We start from the raw sequence: 19,531 nt of genomic DNA on the forward strand, positions 1-19,531 counted from the left end.
GCCTGTACTGCTTCCTGTTCTCTTTCTGCCAACAGTCCCCACCCCAGCCAGCTCTGTGTTCCTTGTTGGCTGTTCCTCTATCTTCCTCTTAAATACTTCTGGACCAACTGAACCCTCTCCCCATGAGTGATGGCAATCACATTGAAATGTATCTCTAGCCAATAGTGCTCAGACAAGGATATCCAGCAGTGGGCATTTCAAGGACCAGATCCTTAAGTCATTAGGACCCTGACCCCAATCTTCTGGCCTCATAGTCCCACCTGAACTTGTGCCTCCAGCATTCCCTGAGTGGATAATGCACCTGTACCTACCCATGTGCCCAGCTCAAGCTCCAGGTGCCCTTTATTTCCTATTCCTGGCCCCTTGCTCATCCCTTCCACGTGCACAGACAGCATTCTGTACCCCTTGCGCATGACGTAGCCATAGAAGGAGTTCAGGATGCACTTGTGAGCTAGCTGCAGTGAATCATACAGGATCTCCATATTCTTGCAACGCTTCACCTCAGCTGCATCGCCTGCTTCCACTGCTGCCGAGAGCTTCTTTTTCCACACCTGGAACCACACAAGACAGTCTTGAGGAATTCTTAGGTTCTTCCATTTGTCTACGAAGTTGATAGCTCTAGTTTTCAATATTTCCTATTTAAAAAATTTGAGCCGGGCACCAGTGGCTCACGCCTGTAATCCTAGCTATTCAAGAGGCTGGATCTAAGGATCACGGTTCAAAGCCAGCCGAGGCAAGGAAAGTCCATGAGACCCTTATCTCCAATTAACCACTAGAAAACTGGAAGTGGCACTGTGGCGCAAGTGGTACAGTGTTAGCCTTGAGCTGAAGAGCTCAGGAACAATACCCAGGCCCAGAGTTCAAGCCCTACAACCACCACCACCAACAACAAAAAATAGTATGAAGACTGACCAAACTGTTGGTATCTTGCCACATCTCCTTTATTCCCCCTCCCTTTTTGTCTTTCTCTCAGCAGATCCACTTGAGAACTGTGCTGTCACAACCCAAAGCTTCCAGACATTTCTGCTCACTTCCTAGGAAGGAGGATGCTCTTGTAAGCGTGATTGATACTGCTACCACAACCAGGAATTTAAACATAGGTATGATATTACCAAAGCACACATTCAGATTTAAATGACTGTTTCTAACAGATCCCTAGAAGCCAGTCTAGCATGACATACTGTATTTGAATTGCCTTAAACCTACAACTGTCCCACATGGGATAGGAGTCCCAAAAGGAGTTGTTAAGATTAAGGACACATTGCACATTTTCATCCTGTAGGATTAAGGACTCAGAAAATACTTAATTATATCAACAATCCGCCTAGGTATCTTAGGCTTTGGGCTACTTTAATGGAATGCAGACCCAAAAATAAGCTGAATAAACACAAAATCAACATCCACAGACAAGGATCTTCTTGGGGTTACCCAGTTGACCCCTACTCTAAACTTGACAAACTGATTTAGAGGTTGCAAACACCAGGACTGAGAACCTGCTGACAGACATGTACTATCACAAACTTCCCAGAGCCAGGAGCTGATAGTTGATGTCTATAATCCTTGCTACTCAGGAGACTGAGGTTCGAGGCTCCCAGTTCAAAGACAACCTGAGCAGACACATCCCAGAGACTCTTATCCCCAATTAACTAGCAAAAAGCTGGAAACAGAGGTATGACTCAACTGGCAGAGTGTTAGCCATGAATTAAAGAGCTATGTGAAATGCTCTGAGCTCAAGCACGAGTACTGCCACAAATAAAAACAAAACAACCTACTCAGGCCTGTACAACAGACACGAAATTAGCAAAACTGTTCCGTTCCAACTATGTGAAATGTCTGGGGTGAGGATGACACAATTATGTGTTTATCAACATTCACAGAACTATGGACCTACTGGCAAAATTTGTCGTAAGTACAACTGAGGGAAGCTCAGCTGGAAGGTGGACACTGGGTCACAGCTGGAACTTGAGTCACACCGGCCAGAAGACAGACTGATGCTGATGTATTTCTAGTCTAGAAACTTGATAAATGCCCTGGTTCCTAAGACATAATAGAACTTATGTAAGACCAGAAGCCTTCAGATCACAAGTACTAGGCCAGGGAGGACTTAAGATCACAGCAAAATCTGTGCTGAGGGGCCTGGGTTCACAATGTCATCTGGCCTTCAAGCTCCTATAGAAGAGGACAGAGATGAGCTGAGAGCTATAGTAGCAGACAGAGTTGAGCTGAAGAAGAGTCCTTAGCCAACAACTAATGAAAGGAGAAATTCAAGATGGGTGCCAGTGGTTCATGGCTGTAATCCTTGTCACTCAGGAGGCTGAGATTTTAGGATAGCGTTTAAAGCCAGCTCAAGCAAGAAAGTCTGTGAGACTCTTATCTCCAATTAACCACCAAGAAAGCCAGAAGTGGAGCTATGGCTCAAGTGGTAAAGTGATAGCCTTGAGCAAAAAGGCTCAGACAGTGCATAGGCTCTGAGTTCAAGCCCCAGGAGCACCGTGTGTGCACATATGCATGCACATGTGTGTACGCGCTCACAGACACACTAGTAACAGTGCAGAGCAGTGTACCATGTACCATGGCAGCCCAGGACATGAAGGGACCACAGAGCAGGACCCACCAGGTCTAGGAAGGAGAGTCTTAGAAGAAAATCTGACCCAACATAAAACTACTATATTAGCCGGGTGCTAATATAGTACAGGTGGCTCACACCTGTAATCCTAGCTGCTCAGGAAGCAGAGATCTTAGGATTACAGTTCAAAGCCAGCTCAGGCAGGTGAGACTTATCTCCAATTAAACACCAGAAAACCGGAAGTAGAACTATGGCTCAAGTGGTACAGCGCTCACCTTGAGCTGAAGAGCTCAGGGACAGCGTCCAGGCCCAGAGTTCAAGTCCACACTACCAACCAAAAAAACACAAAAACAAAAAACAAAAAACTACTATCTCTTGGTATCTTCACTTCAGTATTTAGATTGAAGGAAACAATTCATGAGCTGTCTAGTAAAAGCATTATTGTATTTGCAGATCTCTGTATTTCTTTTCATTAAACCACTTGAATCCCCTGCCCTCTTCTGATTTTTTGGATCATGTCTTGCATTTCTATCTAGGGCTAGCCCCAGGTAGATATCCTCCCACATAAGGCCTCCCATTGTAGCTGGGATTATAGATACAAATGACCATACTTGGCTTACTGGTTGACAATAATACTTTTTGCCTAGACTGGCTTCACACAGTGATCCTCCCCATCTCTGCCTCTCTAGTAGCTGTGACTATGAGTGAGCTACCAGGCCTGGCCTCCATTTCTTTTTCGTACTTGCCCATGCTGAGGCTTGAAATTGAGGCCTTGCATGCTTGCTCAGCTCCTTCATGGCTAGCACCACTCCAGTCCAGGACTTTTTTTTTTTTGCCAAGGCTGGCTTTGAGTCTCAACCCTCAGATCTCAGCCTCCTGAGTATTTAGGATTATAGGCAGAGACAACTTGTGCCCAGCCCCTAGATTTCTCTATAGGAAAGTTTAAGTTAAAATGTTCCAAACAAAGGAGAAGGCAACAATGCTCGATAAGAAATGTACTCATTACCTTGCCCATGTAATTGTAAGCCCTCTACCCCTCTGTACGGTATTTTCACAAAAAAAAATTTTTTTTTAATTTTAAAAGCTTTCATTTGGGGCTGGAAATGTGTCTCAGCAGTGGAGTGTTTGCCTCGCATGCATGAGGCCCTGGGTTTGATTCCTCAGCACCACATAAACAGAAAAGGCTAGAAGTGGCGCTGTCGCTTGAGTGGTAGAGCGCTAGCTTTGAGCTGAAGAGCTGAGGGACAGCGCCCAGGCCCAGAGTTCAGGCCCCACAAAATAAAGTCATTTACAAAAAAAAAAAAAAGTTATCCCCAAAAGAAAAAAAAAAATGTTCCAAAAAACTTCACTTGTCAGTACAGTTGGTATAGTTTGCGGCCTGCCACTCTAAATAATTAGAATAATAATTCTAAATAATTAGAACTAATCAGAAACAATGGGTCAGGATGGCTCCAAGGCTACACACCAGGGCAGATAACCTGCTTCCTTTTTAGTCATTAATTCTTGTTTTAGCAAGGTTTCACTTTAGCTTAAAGGGTTTAATGAGTAATAGAGAAGAGAAACTTCCTTCTCCGCCATGCAGAACATGGGAGTTAAGGAGTCCTCTAGTCACTAATCTTTGACTGTCTACTTACTACATGAGTATATATGCCTGCTCAGAGGACCCAAATCAACTTATGCCAGCTGGAGGCCAAGGACGTCCTCACAGAACATGCCAGACCCTGACTTGAGGAACAGCTCTGCCTGGCCGGACTTCCAGTCCCCGCCCCACCTTGTGTAGCCCTTTGAACTCATAGCGCCTGTCCCGGAAAGCCCGCACTGTGTCCACGTAGAAGGAATTCTCCCGCTGGCAGATGGTAGTGAAGCGCTCCTCCACCTTGGTGACATGGACCTTCTTGTAAGCCTTCCGGCAGTAATCTAAGACAATTTAGAATGTCAGGGAAAAAAACGGAGACACTCTAGACACAAGTGAGTAAGTTGATTTCTAACAGAAAACTCAGATAGGCTGTTAAGTTTATCATGGCAAAAACAGACCAGCCAAAAGCACTAAACTATGGGAAAACATTTCTGAAGAAGTAACAAGGAAAGAACATATTTTATAGTGATCTGAAATAATGCTTGCCCTTGGGCTGCAAATGTGCTCTGCCTCTGGTTAGAGTATGATCTGCAGTCGGCAAAGCTGTAGTTTTCAAAGCCAGATGCTCACCTGCCAGTCTCCGCTTTTCATACTTAGCCTGTTCCTCACGGGACAGCTCATGAAAGGCCCGGGTTGGCCCATCTGGGAACAGGGCAGGGAACTTCTCTGACTCCAGTTGGTGTTGGATCCGATGGTATTCACTGCGACTAGCAGGCACTGGGAAAGAGGTGGTGGGACAGGTTCCAAAGGAGACCAGCATCTGAAACCCCCTCCCGCACTGAACACCCTTTGGGGCCCACAACTCACTGAACTCGCCCCTCCACTGCCAGGCCATCTTCCTCTGGCAGTTTGCTCCAGGCTTATTGAAGTCACAGGCTGCACAGGTGGCCTCATCCACCATGGCAGAGGGCTGTGAAAGGCAGGGAGAGCCAGAAAGTAGTGTCTGCATTGTTAACTTTGATTCTGATGTAAGAAATGAGGTCTCACCTGTAGGCGGTTTGTAAGGATAATGTTGGGGTACATAGCCCCCACATCCAGGTGGTAGATAAGGGGACACTCAATTCGGTTAGGAACATCCTTCAGAGAAGTGAGCTTGGTCTTAATTTGTTCACACACCTACAAATTAAGTGATATTGACAGCCGAGTAAGAACTGGACACTGGAGTAACAAAACAGCACGGCAGGCCCTAAAAACAGTATGACAGCTAGCACACCAAGAGCTGAGGTGCATGAGCCTTGTAAGAAGGAACAGCGCCCAGAGCCCAAATACAGACATGCCTTTCTTGCCTCCTGGACAGCTACCTCATCAAAGTTGGTGGCTTGCTCCACCGGCACCTTCTCCTCTTCCTCAATGGCATGACGCATGGTCTTTTCAACTCGCTGCAGCAGGAAGTCAAAGGCAGCAGGATTCTGGAACGAGATAAGACGACACAGGTAAGACAGGGAAACGTGCTTTGTGCCTCAGGGTGCTCAGAGGCCCCCGTGCACCATGCATACCGCAGAATACGCCAAGAAGTGCTTGGGAAGTACACTGTGGGACGCAGAAGCATGACTGGACTGCTGCCACAGGCTGTCCAGAGGCAGGAGCAGGCCAGAGAGACCACACTGACAAGAAGGGCTCATGGGAGAAGAAACTATTTCAGCCCAATGCTTCTGGGTCCAGCATAGAGTGGGGAGAAACAAGCTCAGGAAGACCTAGGAGGGAGGCGCACCATCCTAAACCGACAGGGGATGTCACTGCGAAAGACACCAGACTCCAGAGCTTCCACATGGCCCCCAACATAGGTCTCAGCATCCAGTACATGGCCATCCTCTGTCAGCTTGTTGAACTCCTGTTCTTGCTTGTTGGGGAAGATGATGTTGGCATGGAAGGCCTGCACCATCAGCAAGGCCTCACATAGTGTGCCAGAGCCTTTTCGAAGCACCTGCAGGAAAGAGGCCACCGTGAGCTACACTCCAGAAACCTGAGCAAAGCCCTGACTCCCAGGTAAGGTCCAAGTCACAGAAAGTCATCCAACAAGCCAGGCACCAGTGGCTCACGCCTGTAATCCTAGCTACTCAGGAGGCTGAGATCAGAGGATCACGGTTCAAAGCCAGCTCGGGAAGTAAAGTCGTGAGACTCTTATCTCCAATAAACCTCTAGAAAACCGGAAGTGGCGCTGTGGCTCAAGTGGTAAAGCGCTAGCCTTGAGCTGAAGAGCTGAGGGACAGCACCCAGGCCCAGAGTTTTTGGCCCACAACCAAAAAAAAAAAAAAAAAGAAAAGAAAGTCATCCAACATTGACTGCCATGTGAAAAGAGAGAAAGACAGTGGCTGCTGCCCCTACCTTCCTGAAGGATTTGAGGGATGCAACACACCTATTAGCCTTCTGGGACCAGCCACTGGGCACCAGTGCATTCAGAGAAAGGAGGGGCTCTGATAGGAGAAGCACAGGGCATACTGACCTCATCAGGTTCCATGGGAATAATGGTGCAAAGGGCGAATATGAAGGGATGGACATACTTCATGTATAGATAGTAAGTGGCGACAGCATCTGACACTGAATACGTGGCCAGAGTCTGTGGAAAGAACACCAGAGAACAGGATCATCAAGACCGGAGAGTCCAGGGAAAAGTGTGAAACAGAAGGAGGCTCAGAGAAGAGGCAAGACCTTGCCAGATGGCTCAAGCTCAGGGCAGGCACCTGTACAGGTCAAGCAAATAAATGCATTCTGGAGAAAACAGCCCCACTGGGCCAGAGAAAGCTGGCAGCCATGTCCCAGGAAACACGGCTTTTCTGGTCAGGACACCAGTGACCTTGCAGTTGTGTAGGACAGCAGATGATGTGGCTCACATGCCTGGGGCTGCTCCGTGGCCATCCGGCACATGTCCTCAGGGTCCAGTTCTACAGGGTCATAGCCAAGCTTGGCCTTGGCAGCTGCCTTGAGATTATGACTGCCCACCGGAAGGTAGCTGTCCCTCTTTACCCACCTGGGAAGAAGAGAATAAATGCCAAGAAATGATGCTAACCAAAGGCTAGCAGAGCCAGACATGACAGAAAGATTACAGGTCCTGTAGGACCCCAGAGTGCAGGCCAAAGTCTGAGACATGTCTGAAATACAAAGAAATGCCAGGGCAGGGCTGGGAAGGTGGCTCAGTGGTAGAGCGCTTGCCTTGCATGCTCGAGGCCCTGGGTTCGATTCCTCAGCGCCACATAAGCAAAAAGAAAAAAGCCGGAAGTGACGCTGTGGCTCAAGTGGTAGAGCGCTAGCCTTGAGCTGAAGAGCTGAGGGACAGCGCCCAAGCCCAGAGTTCAGGCCCCACGACCGGACCCAAAAAAAAAAAAAAAGAAATGGCAGGGCATCTTTTGGTCCCCTCATCTTATTTTTTTTTATGCTAGTCCTGGAGCTTGAACTCAGCCAGGCTAGTACCATTTGAGCCACAATTCCACTTCTGACTTTTTTTGAGTAGTTTATTGGAGATAAGAGTCCAACAGACTCTCCTCAGTCTCCTGAGTAGTGAGGATTACAGACATGAGCCACCAGCCCTCTGGTCTCCTCATCTTAGCTCCTGTCCTCAGCAAAGAAGGTGGCCTGTCCTTTGAGAAATAAAAAGGCAAGCAACAGGAATTTGAGGGCCGCCTGCGCCCCACAGGCTTTGTTCCATAAACACCTGGGGAGACTCTCTTCCTCTTACACTGTCCCTTCAGCAGATCACCTTCTTTAGGAGGCCTATAGCTCTACTGTATCTCTCTAACCCTCTGCCTTTAGGTCCATATAATTCACTGACCTCTGGAGACTGTAGCTGACCACTGGCCACAGCCTCTGTCCCAAGTGGGTACTCTCTCCCTCTGAGAACATTCCCATAGTCCCTCCCTTCTGTTCTACTTCTCACCTTGAGCATTTACCAGGGATTTGACTGAGAACCTAATCCAGGGTATACCCCCAACCACACCTGAAGTTCAGGAAGCCATACCTAGCCTCTGGGCCTCCTTATATGTTGGAGCAGAACAGCTGTAGCTGAATCCCTTCCATCTTAGACTTGTTCTTTGACTTGCCCAAGTCCACCCGCTCACCCACTGACAAGGCCTCTATCATGTATCAACAAGCCCAAGTCCCAACCTCCCTACCTACTATCTTATATCAAGACTGCCATCTGCCACCCTATGAGCTGGTCCCACCCACTTGGCCTCCCCGCTAAACCAGGGGCTAAAATAGCAGCACGAAACAGAACTGTGGTAAGGGTTCAACTGCTCCAGGGTGCCCCATGGTTGCTGATGGAGCCTGCCTCCCCTAAAGCCAGTTTGCTCTGCATTTGCATATCCACACCTGCCCTCCCAGGTACTCGGCCCTGAGCTACAACACCATGACGTTTCCAATGTTTGAGCTATCTTATCATATGCTTTCCTTCAGTCTGGAGCAGTGCCAAGACCTCACTCTACTGGTGTTTCTTTCTGATCTGCTTTCCCTACTCTTTGTTTTTTTTTTTTTTGGTCTTAGGGCTTGAACTCTGGGCCTGGGCGCTGTCCCTGTGCTCTTCAGCTCAAGGCTAGCACTCTTACCACTTGAGCCACAGCGCCACTTCCGATTTTCTGATGGTTTATTGGAGATAAGAGTCTCATGGACTTTCCTGCCCAAGCTGGCTTTAAACTGTGATCTAAGATCTCAGCCTCCTGAGTAGTTAGGATGACAGGCGTGAACCACTGGTGCCCGGCTTGCCTTCCCTAGTCTTACAGGAGTTTGCTGACTAAGCAGAGGACTAACAACCGTCAGAAAAAGCATATTCCTGGGCTGTGCCAAGCTACTTTCAAGTGACTGAGAGCTGCTGCTTGGAAGCCACTCCTATGACAGGTGTGTTAGAAGTCTTCGGAACTCTCTCCTGGGACCACTTGCTCGGTGGGAACCTACCTGAGGCAGTCCATGTGGATGCACTGTGGTGCCTTGTACTCCCCCTGGCTGTCCTTCTGGAAGCCTATCTCCTGGTACATGCTCAGGCCGTGAACTGCTGCCCTGGCTTCCACAAATGGCCTAGGGATGAAAGTGAAGGAAAACTATGGGGAAAGGTTTATCTCTAATTCTCTTTTCTTTGTTTTTCCTGCTGTAACACAGACATTGTTCCCTGGAGACACAAGAGTGAAGCAGACACTCCTAACACCAACTTCTCTATCAGAACAGAAGTTGAGAAACTGAACTTCAAGGCTCTCCTCCCCTCCCCTCCTAGTTACCCAGATAGGAGGTTGGCTTACCAATCAAAAAAGTCCCCATTGTAGGTGACCATGATGGTGGGTTTGGTCTCCTGGACATGCTCAAACCATCTCTGGATTAGATGGACCTGGTCCCAACAAATCAGAGGTCAGCAGGTTCTATTTATTGCTCCCATCTTCTTCCAAATACTTCACCCAAGATGCAAAAAAAGCAGTTCCATGCCAGGCCCCAGCTGAGCTCTGGCCATGGAAGAGGTCTGTACCCTGAAGAGGAAGCCCCTGAGCCCTGCCTAGGCCAATGCTTGAGTCTCAAAAGAACTCCACGCCACATGTGCCTTTCATCTTATGGCAGTCATGGAGCAGTTCCTCAGCGATGCTTCTTTACCTCATCAGGCTCATTGAAGACACAAAAGGGCCCTTCATACTCTGGCTTAGGGGTGAACTCGAAGTCTTCAATATCTTCTGACACAATCTCCCTGTTAGTGATGAGGTAGCCCTGGCAAAGTTTACCAGCAGACAGTACAAGTCAGAGACAACACAACCAAGCCACAGCCTCCTAGAAATGACAGAGGCCTTTTTTATACAAAACCACAGATCAATATGAAGGCATACTTGTATGTTTCCCAGGAGGAGGGCCTGCTCACCTGCCCATCAATCATGTAGGAGATCATCATAATCTGGTCTGTCTCAGCATCAGGAAACTTGAGGGGTAGTTTAGTTGTCTCAATGTCAAATGCCAATACCACAGGGTCCTGGAAGGATGGAACGCAGCATGAAGGCAGCTTCAAAACCAGCCAGGGTTTGACAGCTCCTCTGTGGACACACACTGTCAGCCTATTACACCTCTGCTTGTGAAAAGCAATAGTTTAAAGGCTCCAAAAGATTCAAGAGATACACCAGGGTGACCAACTCATGTCAAACACAGGTTCTTTCGTGTGAGGGAGTGAAGACTGAAGCATGTAAGGGACAAAAGCTAGAGCTGCCAACCAGCACACCTTCCAGAGCATTTCAGTCTTAGAGCTACTCAATGAACTGTGGTAGGCCAGACACACCCTGACACGCAGGAGGCAGAGACCAGGAGGATTGTAGTTTGAGGCAAGATTGAGAAAAAAAATTAGTGAGGCCCCTATCTTAACAAACGGAATATGGTAGCGAACACTTTTGTCCAATCTACAGGGAGGTATAGGTAGTAGGACTGTGATCTAAGGTTGGCTGGGAAAAAAAAAAAAACAACCCTGATATTTTATGGGAAAACAGGGATAGAAACGTGACTCAAGTGGTAGAGTGCCTGCCCTGAGTCCAAATTCTACTACCCTTCACCCCAGCCCATCAACAAACACACTACACTACCTCAGCTAACTTTTACAATAGCCCTGGAAGGTAACTTCAGAAAAGCTGACATTTTCACATTGGAAATTTCGTGTTTCTCATTAGAAAAATAAGGACAACTTTCCCAAGCTGAGTACTGCTCAGGAGGCTGAGATCTAAGGATTTCGGTTCAAAGCCAGGCAGGAAAGATAAGTCCATGAGACTAATCTCCATTAAGCAAAAAAAAAAAAAAAAGAAAAAGAAATGGAGCTGTGGCTCAAAGTGGTAGAGTGTTAATCTTGAGCAGAAAAGCTCAGAGACAGTGCCCAAGCCGAGTTCAAGCCCCATGACCAACAAAAAAAGAAGACTTTCCCAGGATCATAAAGCCATACCTAAACCAAGGCTTTTCAGTTACAAATAAACTTCTATTTATTATCAACATCTTAAGTCACAGATTCCTTGGAAGGTTTAAATCCAACTTAGCTCAAATACTATGTCACTATATATCGCACTAATGCAAAATGCAATTATACTCTCAAGCCAGAAACTAAAAAAAATAAATAAAGTTCTACTCCACAATTCTTTTCAAAAAGTATCTTAGGAAAAAGAAATAAACTTTAGGGTAAAGGAAATATGTCAACAAGTGCTTACGGGTCGTTCCACAAGGTCGTCTCTCCGAGTAATCTCCACTGGAAAGGCAGTTCCCCTGTATCTGACATTGTACCAATGAGCCTGTGGAACATGTAGCATATCAACGAGAGTTCTACATGCAGAGAAGCCCACTGGGGTGAGTACTTCACCACTGTATCTCTGGCTAAGAGCTTACCACGTGGATCTTAAGGTCAATGGAAAGGCGGATGTGGTAGGGAACGTCATACTCTCTCATGTCCACTATGTTTTCCAACTGTTCAGTTGTTTTTTTAGAGGTTTCTTCTTCATCAGTAATTACACTACCCCCTTGCAGAACACTGGGGAAAGAACACAAAGAGTTGCAACTACAATCATGCTCTGCTAGGGGCTGGGTCTTTACTTTCCCAGAGTCTACACCAAGTAAATACAAAAGGCAAAAGGAGACTGCAGTGACCAGGGTCATCCACCAGAGAACAGACCCGGGCAATCACTCAATTTGAGCAGTAGGCCAGAGACAAGGAAATTCAGAGAACACAAAATGTGTGTTTTTTCAGAAAAAGCTGGATGTGGTACTGTGGCTCAAGTGGTAGAGTGGTAGTAAAAGAAGCTCAGGGACAATGCCTAGGCCCTGAGTTCAAGCCCCAGGAATCCTACCTACTCAGGAGGCTGAGATCGAAGGATCACAGTTCAAAGTCAGCCTGGGCAAGGAAAGTCTGTGATACTCTTATCTCCAATAAAACCACTAGAAAACCAGAAGTGGCACCGTGGCTCAAACAGTAGAGTGCTTGCCTTGAGCTGAAGAGCTGAGGGACATCACTCAGGCCCAGAGTTCAAGCCCCACAACCGACAAAAAAAAAAAAAAAAAGTGGTATTTTAAAGATAGAATACACCTGGCATTAGTCAGGACTGCACCAAGTGTGGGCACTTCTGTAATGCTATCCCAGGAGGCTGCACCAGGTAGGACTGATGAGAGTATATCAGGTTCCACACAGCCTGTGTATATGGTCTCTGCTGTGTTGACAAATGTGGCCCACCCTTGTAGAGCACTTCATTCAGAAAATGAGGAAGAAAGCTAGGTGCCAGTGGTTGATGCCTTTCAGGAGTCTGAGATCTGAAAATCACGGTTCAAGGCCAGCCAGGGCAGAGAAGCCTCTTATCTCCAAGTAACTACCAAAAAGTAAGAAGTAGAGCTGTGACTCAAGTGGCAGAGTGCTAGCCTTGAGTCAGAAAGCTCAGAGACAGTGCCCAGGCCCTAAGTTCAAGCCCTAGCAGTAGTATGAAAAAGAAAAAAAACGAGGAAGACAGTAACCAGCCCACCTATACCACCAAAGTGGAGTAACTACTAAGCAAAGCCAGCTTGGTATACAATGGCTGGTAAATATCAACTATTACTGTAACAATCTCCTAGTCAAGTGAGAAAACTTCTGTAGCAATAGCCACACCATTATTCTCCTACTCAGTTCAAAACTGAGTGGACGCCTAAGGAGAAAAAAATGGTAACCATTAAAGACAGATCAGGCCTCTATAAACCCAGTCTCTGGTAATGTCTTACAATATTCTGAAAAGTAATTCATGGCATCAAAATGGAGGAAGGAGGGCTGGGAAGGTGGCTCAGTGGTAGAGCGCTTGCCTTGCATGCCTAAGGCCCTGGGTTCGATTCCTCAGCACCACATAAGCAAAAAGAAAAAAAGCCGGAAGTGGCGCTGTGGCTCAAGTGGTAGAGCGCTAGCCTTGAGCTGAAGAGCTGAGGGACAGCGCCCAGGCCCAGAGTTCAGGCCCCACGACCGGACCCAAAAACAAAACAAAACAAAATGGAGGAAGGACTGAAAAAGGATCGAGTCCCAAACACACTTCTTGTCATAGGATGTAATCAGTTCTTCTGAAAACATCCCAATTACTCAAGATTGTCTTTTCTTATGCTCTTACCATGTTTCTTCTTATTATACTTTAACACTTAACGAATAGTACTTGGTGTTCTGCATTTAAATTCCTCTGTGTAATATCTTGGGGTTTACCTTGCAAGTAGGAAGCCTTGAGTTCAATCCTCAGTACCAGCAAAAACAAAATGAACAAGTAGTTGGGCACCGGTGGCTCCTATCTATAATCCTGGCTACTTAGGGGGTCTGAGATTTGCAGAATGAGGTTCAGAGTCCTATGCAATCAAATCTGGAGACTCTTTTGTTTTAATGCTTGTACTAGGGGGCTGAACTCAAGAGTCTAGGAATTGTCCCTTAGCTTTTTTGCTCAAGGCTGGTGCTCAACCTCTTGAGCAACACCTTCACTAACAGTGGGTTTGGGTTTTTGTTTTTTTTTTTGTAGTAGAGATAAGAGTCTCTTGCCTGGGCTGGGTTTGAAACATGATCTTCAGGTCTCGGCCTCCAGAGTAGCTAGGATTACAGGCGTGAAGCACAGTGCCTGGCTCCCTAAGACTTTTTTTTTTTGGCTAGTCCTGGGACTTGAACTCAGGGCCTGGGAATGGTCCCTGAGCTTCTTTTTGCTCAAGCTAGTGTTCTACCACTTGAGCAACAGCGCCACTTTCAGCTTTTTCTGAGTAATTTATTAGAGATAAGAGTCTCATAAACTTTCCTGCCTGGACTGGCTTTGAACTGCAATCCTCAGATCTCAGCCTCTTGAATAGCTAGGATTACAGCCATGAGCCACCAACACTGGCTCTCCAAGACTCTCTTTTTTTTTTTTTTTTGTCGGTCATGGGGCTTGAACTCTGGGCTTGGGCGCTGTCCCTCAGCTCTTCAGCTCAAGGCGAGCGCTCTACCACTTGAGCTACAGCGCCACTTCCGGTTTTCTAGTGATTTATTGGAGATAGGAGTCTCACGGTCTTTCCTGCCCGGGCTGGCTTTGAACCGCGATCCTCAGATCTCAGCCTCCTGAGTAGCTAGGATTACAGGCGTGAGCCACCGGCGCCCGGCTCTCCAAGACTCTTATCTTCAATAATTAACAAAAAGCTGTAATTGGAGATGTGGCACAACTGGTAAAGGCCCAGATGAGTAAGAACTTAAAGCTCTGAGTTTAAGCCCTAGCACCAGCACAAACAAAAACAAAAATCTGGGATCTCTGGAGGAGATATACTATGTAAAACTTGCACTTAATAAAAGTTGTAGATGGATTAAGGAGAGGGAAATCTCTTTAAAACATTATTTTACTGTCATAGCAATTCATCCCCTATGCAAGCCTACCCACTACACAAGAAAAAGAGAGCTAAGACATAAAGATATAACCTTGGGAAGCCACTGTGTATTTAACAGGAAACATATGGAAATTTCTATGTAACTGCTCCAATGTTTCTTCATTGAATAGAGCCAGTCATCACTGAAGCCTCACTGCAGAGTTTCCACTTCCTCTCTGTTCAGTCATTCCAAACTAGAAGGTGATTTGCTTACAAGAAGGAAACTTACCTGGACAGCATTGCTGTATACGCATTGCTGGCATGGTCCTGCTCCCGGTTCTTTCTCACAGCAGGGGAAATCTCCTTCCTTACTTTGACAAGGTCTTCCACAGTGTGAAAAGACAATCTGATGTAATTCCGCTTCAAACCCACTAAGTGATTTGGCTGTAAAGGGAAGACACCATGCTCGTGACTCAAGAGAAACAGGTGAATGAGTAATGAGTTGCAGTTAGACATGCACAAGTCAATACAGGCTCTACTGCACCTCCTCTACCTCTGCTTGTGGCCAACTGTCATCAGAGTTCCTTGAAGACAGCTTTGAGGACAATCACCATCCTCCATACTGCCCAATTATCCAATAAATGACCTGAAGCCAGGCATCGTGGCTTACATCTGTAATCCTTGATATTCAGAAGGCTCAGATCTTAGAATCAAAGTTCAAAGCCAGCCCAGGCAGAAAAGTCCCATGAGACTATTACCTCCAATTAACCACCAAAAAGCTCACATGGTAGAGCACCAGCCTTGAGCAAAAAAGCTCAGGGACAGTATCCAGGCCCCGAGTTCAAGCCCCAAACTGGCACAAAAAATAAAAATAAGTAACCAGACTTCCTACTGTTCCCAGTGTCACCTGCTACAGGCAGCTAGACAGTGTCACATTCCCAAGGTCCGAGTAGAACTCACCAGGTCCAGGTCCTCTTTGGGAACAGTTTCTACTTTGGCAATTTTACCCTGAAACTTCTTGGAGAGAAAAGATGAAACTTCTCGCTCACAACCCTAAATCAGGATTAAAAGGGACTTCCCATTAGTAAGATCTAATTCTTTCATTGCCCATTTCCCAATTCTAAAGCCCATCACAGAACAAGGCCCATATTATCCGATCCGATTCTAACAAATACAGACTCACCTTTCTAGTTGCAATGTAGAAATATGGCTTATAGGTCAAGGCCACCTGCAAGAGTCATCAACCCATCCATGTATAATCAAAAATAAGAAAGGAAGACACAGACATTCACAGCATTAGTCAATGAGAAGTCTCAATCCAGCTCTAGAGAAGACACATAGGAATTTTGGATCTACAGGTATCTTGGGGCAAGAGTCTGAGAGACACAACATTGTTCAACTTCCTGAGCTGATTTCTCTGCGGTCATCCTATATGCAGTTGATGAGCCCAAGGGGGCCCTGTTTGAGATAGGCTACAGGAAGCTATACATGAGAACCTCTCCCTCCCTTCCTAATGGACACAGAGCTGGAGAGAGCGCCTATTGTTTTGGACCATTTTCTAGTTTTACTGGTGGGGCAGGGAGGGACCCAGGGGCTTACCTTAAATCTGCTCCCATCATCTTGAATAAAGTAGTAATCCACTGCACTGACTAAGCGTTTATCTTCATCTAAAATCTCCGTCTGTAAGAAAACCACTTGACATGGGCATAATATCTTTTACACAGCCTAAGAAATCTTTCTGGGCTTTTCTCTCTCGTTTCTTTTTTTTTGCCAGACTTGGGGCTTGAACTCAGGGCCTGGGCACTATCCCTGAGCTTCTATTGATCAAGGCTCTACCACTTGAGCCACAGTGCCACTTCTGGCTTTTTCTGAGTGGTTTATTGGAGGTAAGTCTCACAGACTTTCTTGCCCAGGTTGGCTTCAAACCATGGTCCTCAGATCTCAGCCTCCTGAGTAGCTAGGATGACAGGCGTGAACCACCAGCACCTGGCTTTCTAGGCTTCTCTTTGAGAAACTGAGCATTTTAAAGCCAAAGTCCTTGCATTTGGCTCTTTACTCACCATCCTTGTTCACAAGAATGGCACAACAGTTCCCAAGGGGACTTAACCTGAAGTTCTCCTTCATAGTCTTTGATTGCAAATACGACAACCCTCATCTTGGTCTCACCACAATGGTTTCTTTGGCCCTCCATTATGTTAAAAAGCAAAGGACAAGCCAGGTGCTGATGGCTCACACCCATCATCCTAGCTACTCACGAGGCCGAGATCTGAGAATCTCGGTTCAAAGCCAGCCCTGGCACGAAAGTCTGTGAGACTCTTATCTCAAATAAACCACTAGAAAACCGGAAGTGATGCTGTGGGTCAAGTGGTAGAGCACTTGCCTTGTGTTAAAGAGCGCAAGGACAGTGCCGAGATCCTGAGTTCAAGCTACAGGACAGGCAAAAAAAAAAAAAAAAAAAAAAAGCCAAGGACAGGTTTGAACAACCAGCTCTGCCAGACCACAAGCTCTCTTCTTCCCCATTATCTGCTCTCCAGGCAAGAACTATGCTACAAGAAAGTAAGCCACATTTCGGAGAGAGGTACAGGTACTCACAGGGTGCATATTGATAAGCCAGCCAGTCTTTTCACCAGGCTCCTTCAACCTCTCAAAACCAAACCTCGAATCCATCTTATCTGTCCACTGGCTCCTCTCCAGGCGCTTGAGCGCAGATGCTGAGGAAGAGGGGCCATCATCCCTGAGTGAAAGAAAGAACTCAAACTTTACCACTCACAACACTTCCTGCCTCTTCACACTTAGCCACCTCCAAGTGTTTCCAGTATGGTACAGCACATATATTTCTAAAAAATTTTGGGACTAGTAAAAGGCTTATCAGATTTATGGAAAAAAATTTGGTCAAGGCAGGTCTTTTAGAACTTTGTTATCAGAATACTAACAAAGGGCTGGGAATGTGGCTTACTGGTAGAATGCTTGCCTAGCATGCATGAAGCCCTGGGTTCAATTCCTCAGTACCGCATACACAGAAAAAGCTGAAAGCTGTACTGTGGCTCAAGTGGTAGAGTGCCAGCCTTGAGGAAAAGCTGAGAGACTGTCTCGGCCCTGAGTTCAAGTCCCAGGACTATAAAACAAAAACAAACAAAATAGGATGAGGATGTAGTTCAGTGGCAGAGTGCTTGCTTAGCATGTGCAAGGCCCTAGTTTGACCTCCAGCACTGCAAAAAAAATTAAGTTTTAAAAAGTAAAAACAAAAGAATGTAAGTACCATTTGGCACATAAAAGTGACATTAAGCTGGGTGTTGATGGCTTGTGCCTGTAATCCTAGCTACTCAAGAGGCTGAAAAGCAAAGGATAGGGCTGAGAATATGGCTTAGTGATAGTGGATTGAGGTTTAAAGCCAGCCTAGCAGGAAAGTCTGTGAGACTCTTACTGCCAATAAACTATTCAGAAAAAAAGCCAGAAGTGGAGCTGTGGCTCAAGTGGTAGAGCGCTAGCCTTGAGCCAAAAAGCTTAGGGACAGAGCTCAGGCAGAGTTTAAGCCACAGGGCCAGCATTTTAAAAAGTGTGTATGTGGGGGGCTGGGAAGGTGGCTCAGTGGTAGAGCGCTTGATTTGCATGCCTGAGGCCCTGGGTTCGATTCTTCAGCACCACATAAGCAAAAAGAAAAAAGCCGGAGGTGGCGCTGTGGCTCAAGTGGTAGAGCGCTAGCCTTGAGCTGAAGAGCTGAGGGACAGTGCCCAGGCCCAGAGTTCAGGCCCCACGACCGGACCCAAAAAAAAAAAAAAAAAAAAAAAGTGTGTATGTGGCTCACACCTGTAAATCACAGCTACTTGGGAGGATTGAGGTTTAAGTCTAGCTTGGGCAAAAAGTTAGCCTGTAATGCCAACCCCATGACAGGCCATAGAAGGGTCAATCGAGTTCAGGCCCCATCTGAAAAATAACTAAAAAAAGCTGGGAGCAAGACTCAAGTAGTACAAATTAAGTAGGACGGTTAAGCCTGCGTCTTGGCTGGGGATGCGGTTGTGGCAGAGCTCTTGCCTAGCAAGTGAGACCCTGGATTCAATTCCAGTACGGAAGGACACAGAACGGGAGGGAGAGGTAATTACCGCACAGATTAGCCACAGACGTACACAGCTGTGGCCCCACCTCCTAACCGTCTAAACGAGGCTCAAAGAGATACGGACGTGTAACCGTCAGCTAGGTACCTAGCTGTCATTATTACCGTTCACCTTTTAACCTGCCCTTTTTGCAGTGCTGGGATCAACCAGGGCCTTGTGCAGCTGTGTCAAGAATTTCACTACTGGTCTGGGAGGTAGCTCAGCGGCGAAGCGCTCGCCTGGCGCGTGCAGCGTCCTGGGTTCGATCCCAGGGCCAAAAAATATACAGTCACCACGGAGCTGCGCGGCCAGCGCGGCCGCTTTCCGCCGTTTCTCGTCTCCCGGTGTTCCCGGCCTGCTTCCGGTCGTGGCTACTAATCAACACTCCAGTCCACGCCTGGAAGGGTCCCGCGCCACAGCTGCTCGCGTGGGCCCGGCCACCACGCGGCTCCGGTCGGCTCCGGGTCGGCGCTCCCCGCGGGGTGGCGACCCCGGCCCCGGCCCCGCGGGCGGAGGCGCAAAGGTGGCCGCGGGCCTGGGGAGGCTCGGGAGGACGACGGAGGACCCCGCCGCGAGCGCTGGGGGACGCAGCACGAGCCCGGCCCGGGCCGCAGAGCAGAGGGAGCCCGGCGCCCGCTCTCACCGGCTGGCCTCGCCGTCCCCGTCCGGCTCCGCGCGCCGCCGCCCGCTGTTCCTCAGGACCATGGCACCGCGACCGCACTGGCCCAGGCTCCGGGAAAATTTGGCGCGCTCCCACCTACTCTCGCGAGAGACTGGAAACGTCATCCAATCAGGAGGCGCTGGGCGCACAGCCCGCTCCAATCGGCGCGAGGGCTGCGGGCGCGTGGGAGGCGGCCGGCGCGAGCTGGGCTGACGCGAGCTCCCGCGCGCCCGGCGGCCCCGCCCCCTGAGGCCCCGCCCCGCCCCGCCTTCCCACTGCCCAATCAGCGAGCCCGCTCCGGGAGGCGGCCCTCCAGGGACCGGGGAGAATGTGCG

At 47.7% G+C, this 19,531-nt stretch overlaps 1 protein-coding gene across 5 annotated transcripts in view; it reads right to left on the bottom strand.

Annotated features, from left to right (window-relative positions):
* LOC138821746 (DNA polymerase epsilon catalytic subunit A) overlaps positions 1 to 19,260 on the bottom strand; it is a 46,616-nt gene extending 27,356 nt beyond the window's left edge. For 3 of the 5 annotated variants that reach the window (XM_070014141.1, XM_070014140.1, XM_070014144.1), the window contains exons 1-21: positions 19,179 to 19,260; positions 17,037 to 17,178; positions 16,044 to 16,124; positions 15,628 to 15,672; positions 15,405 to 15,497; positions 14,734 to 14,888; positions 11,517 to 11,658; positions 11,342 to 11,422; positions 10,027 to 10,134; positions 9,768 to 9,878; positions 9,425 to 9,510; positions 9,087 to 9,206; positions 7,038 to 7,170; positions 6,646 to 6,759; positions 5,914 to 6,126; positions 5,504 to 5,611; positions 5,190 to 5,318; positions 5,010 to 5,112; positions 4,773 to 4,919; positions 4,338 to 4,483; positions 403 to 551 (exon numbers count right to left, since the gene is read on the bottom strand). In XM_070014141.1, the coding sequence (XP_069870242.1) occupies positions 403 to 551; positions 4,338 to 4,483; positions 4,773 to 4,919; positions 5,010 to 5,112; positions 5,190 to 5,318; positions 5,504 to 5,611; positions 5,914 to 6,126; positions 6,646 to 6,759; positions 7,038 to 7,170; positions 9,087 to 9,206; positions 9,425 to 9,510; positions 9,768 to 9,878; positions 10,027 to 10,134; positions 11,342 to 11,422; positions 11,517 to 11,658; positions 14,734 to 14,888; positions 15,405 to 15,497; positions 15,628 to 15,672; positions 16,044 to 16,124; positions 17,037 to 17,178; positions 19,179 to 19,240 (2,468 nt within the window). In that variant the 5' untranslated portion in view covers positions 19,241 to 19,260. Of the gene's footprint in view, positions 1 to 402; positions 552 to 4,337; positions 4,484 to 4,772; positions 4,920 to 5,009; positions 5,113 to 5,189; positions 5,319 to 5,503; positions 5,612 to 5,913; positions 6,127 to 6,645; positions 6,760 to 7,037; positions 7,171 to 9,086; positions 9,207 to 9,424; positions 9,511 to 9,767; positions 9,879 to 10,026; positions 10,135 to 11,341; positions 11,423 to 11,516; positions 11,659 to 14,733; positions 14,889 to 15,404; positions 15,498 to 15,627; positions 15,673 to 16,043; positions 16,125 to 17,036; positions 17,179 to 18,660; positions 18,753 to 19,178 lie in introns of those variants that run through there. The other 2 variants (XM_070014143.1, XM_070014142.1) reach the window with 2 other exon arrangements.
* Between the last annotated feature and the right edge of the window lie 271 nt (positions 19,261 to 19,531).

This window comes from Dipodomys merriami, unplaced genomic scaffold, assembly GCF_024711535.1.
Source record: "Dipodomys merriami isolate MVZ:Mamm:240054 unplaced genomic scaffold, mDipMer1.0.p SCAF_935, whole genome shotgun sequence".
Lineage (NCBI taxonomy): Eukaryota > Metazoa > Chordata > Mammalia > Rodentia > Heteromyidae > Dipodomys > Dipodomys merriami.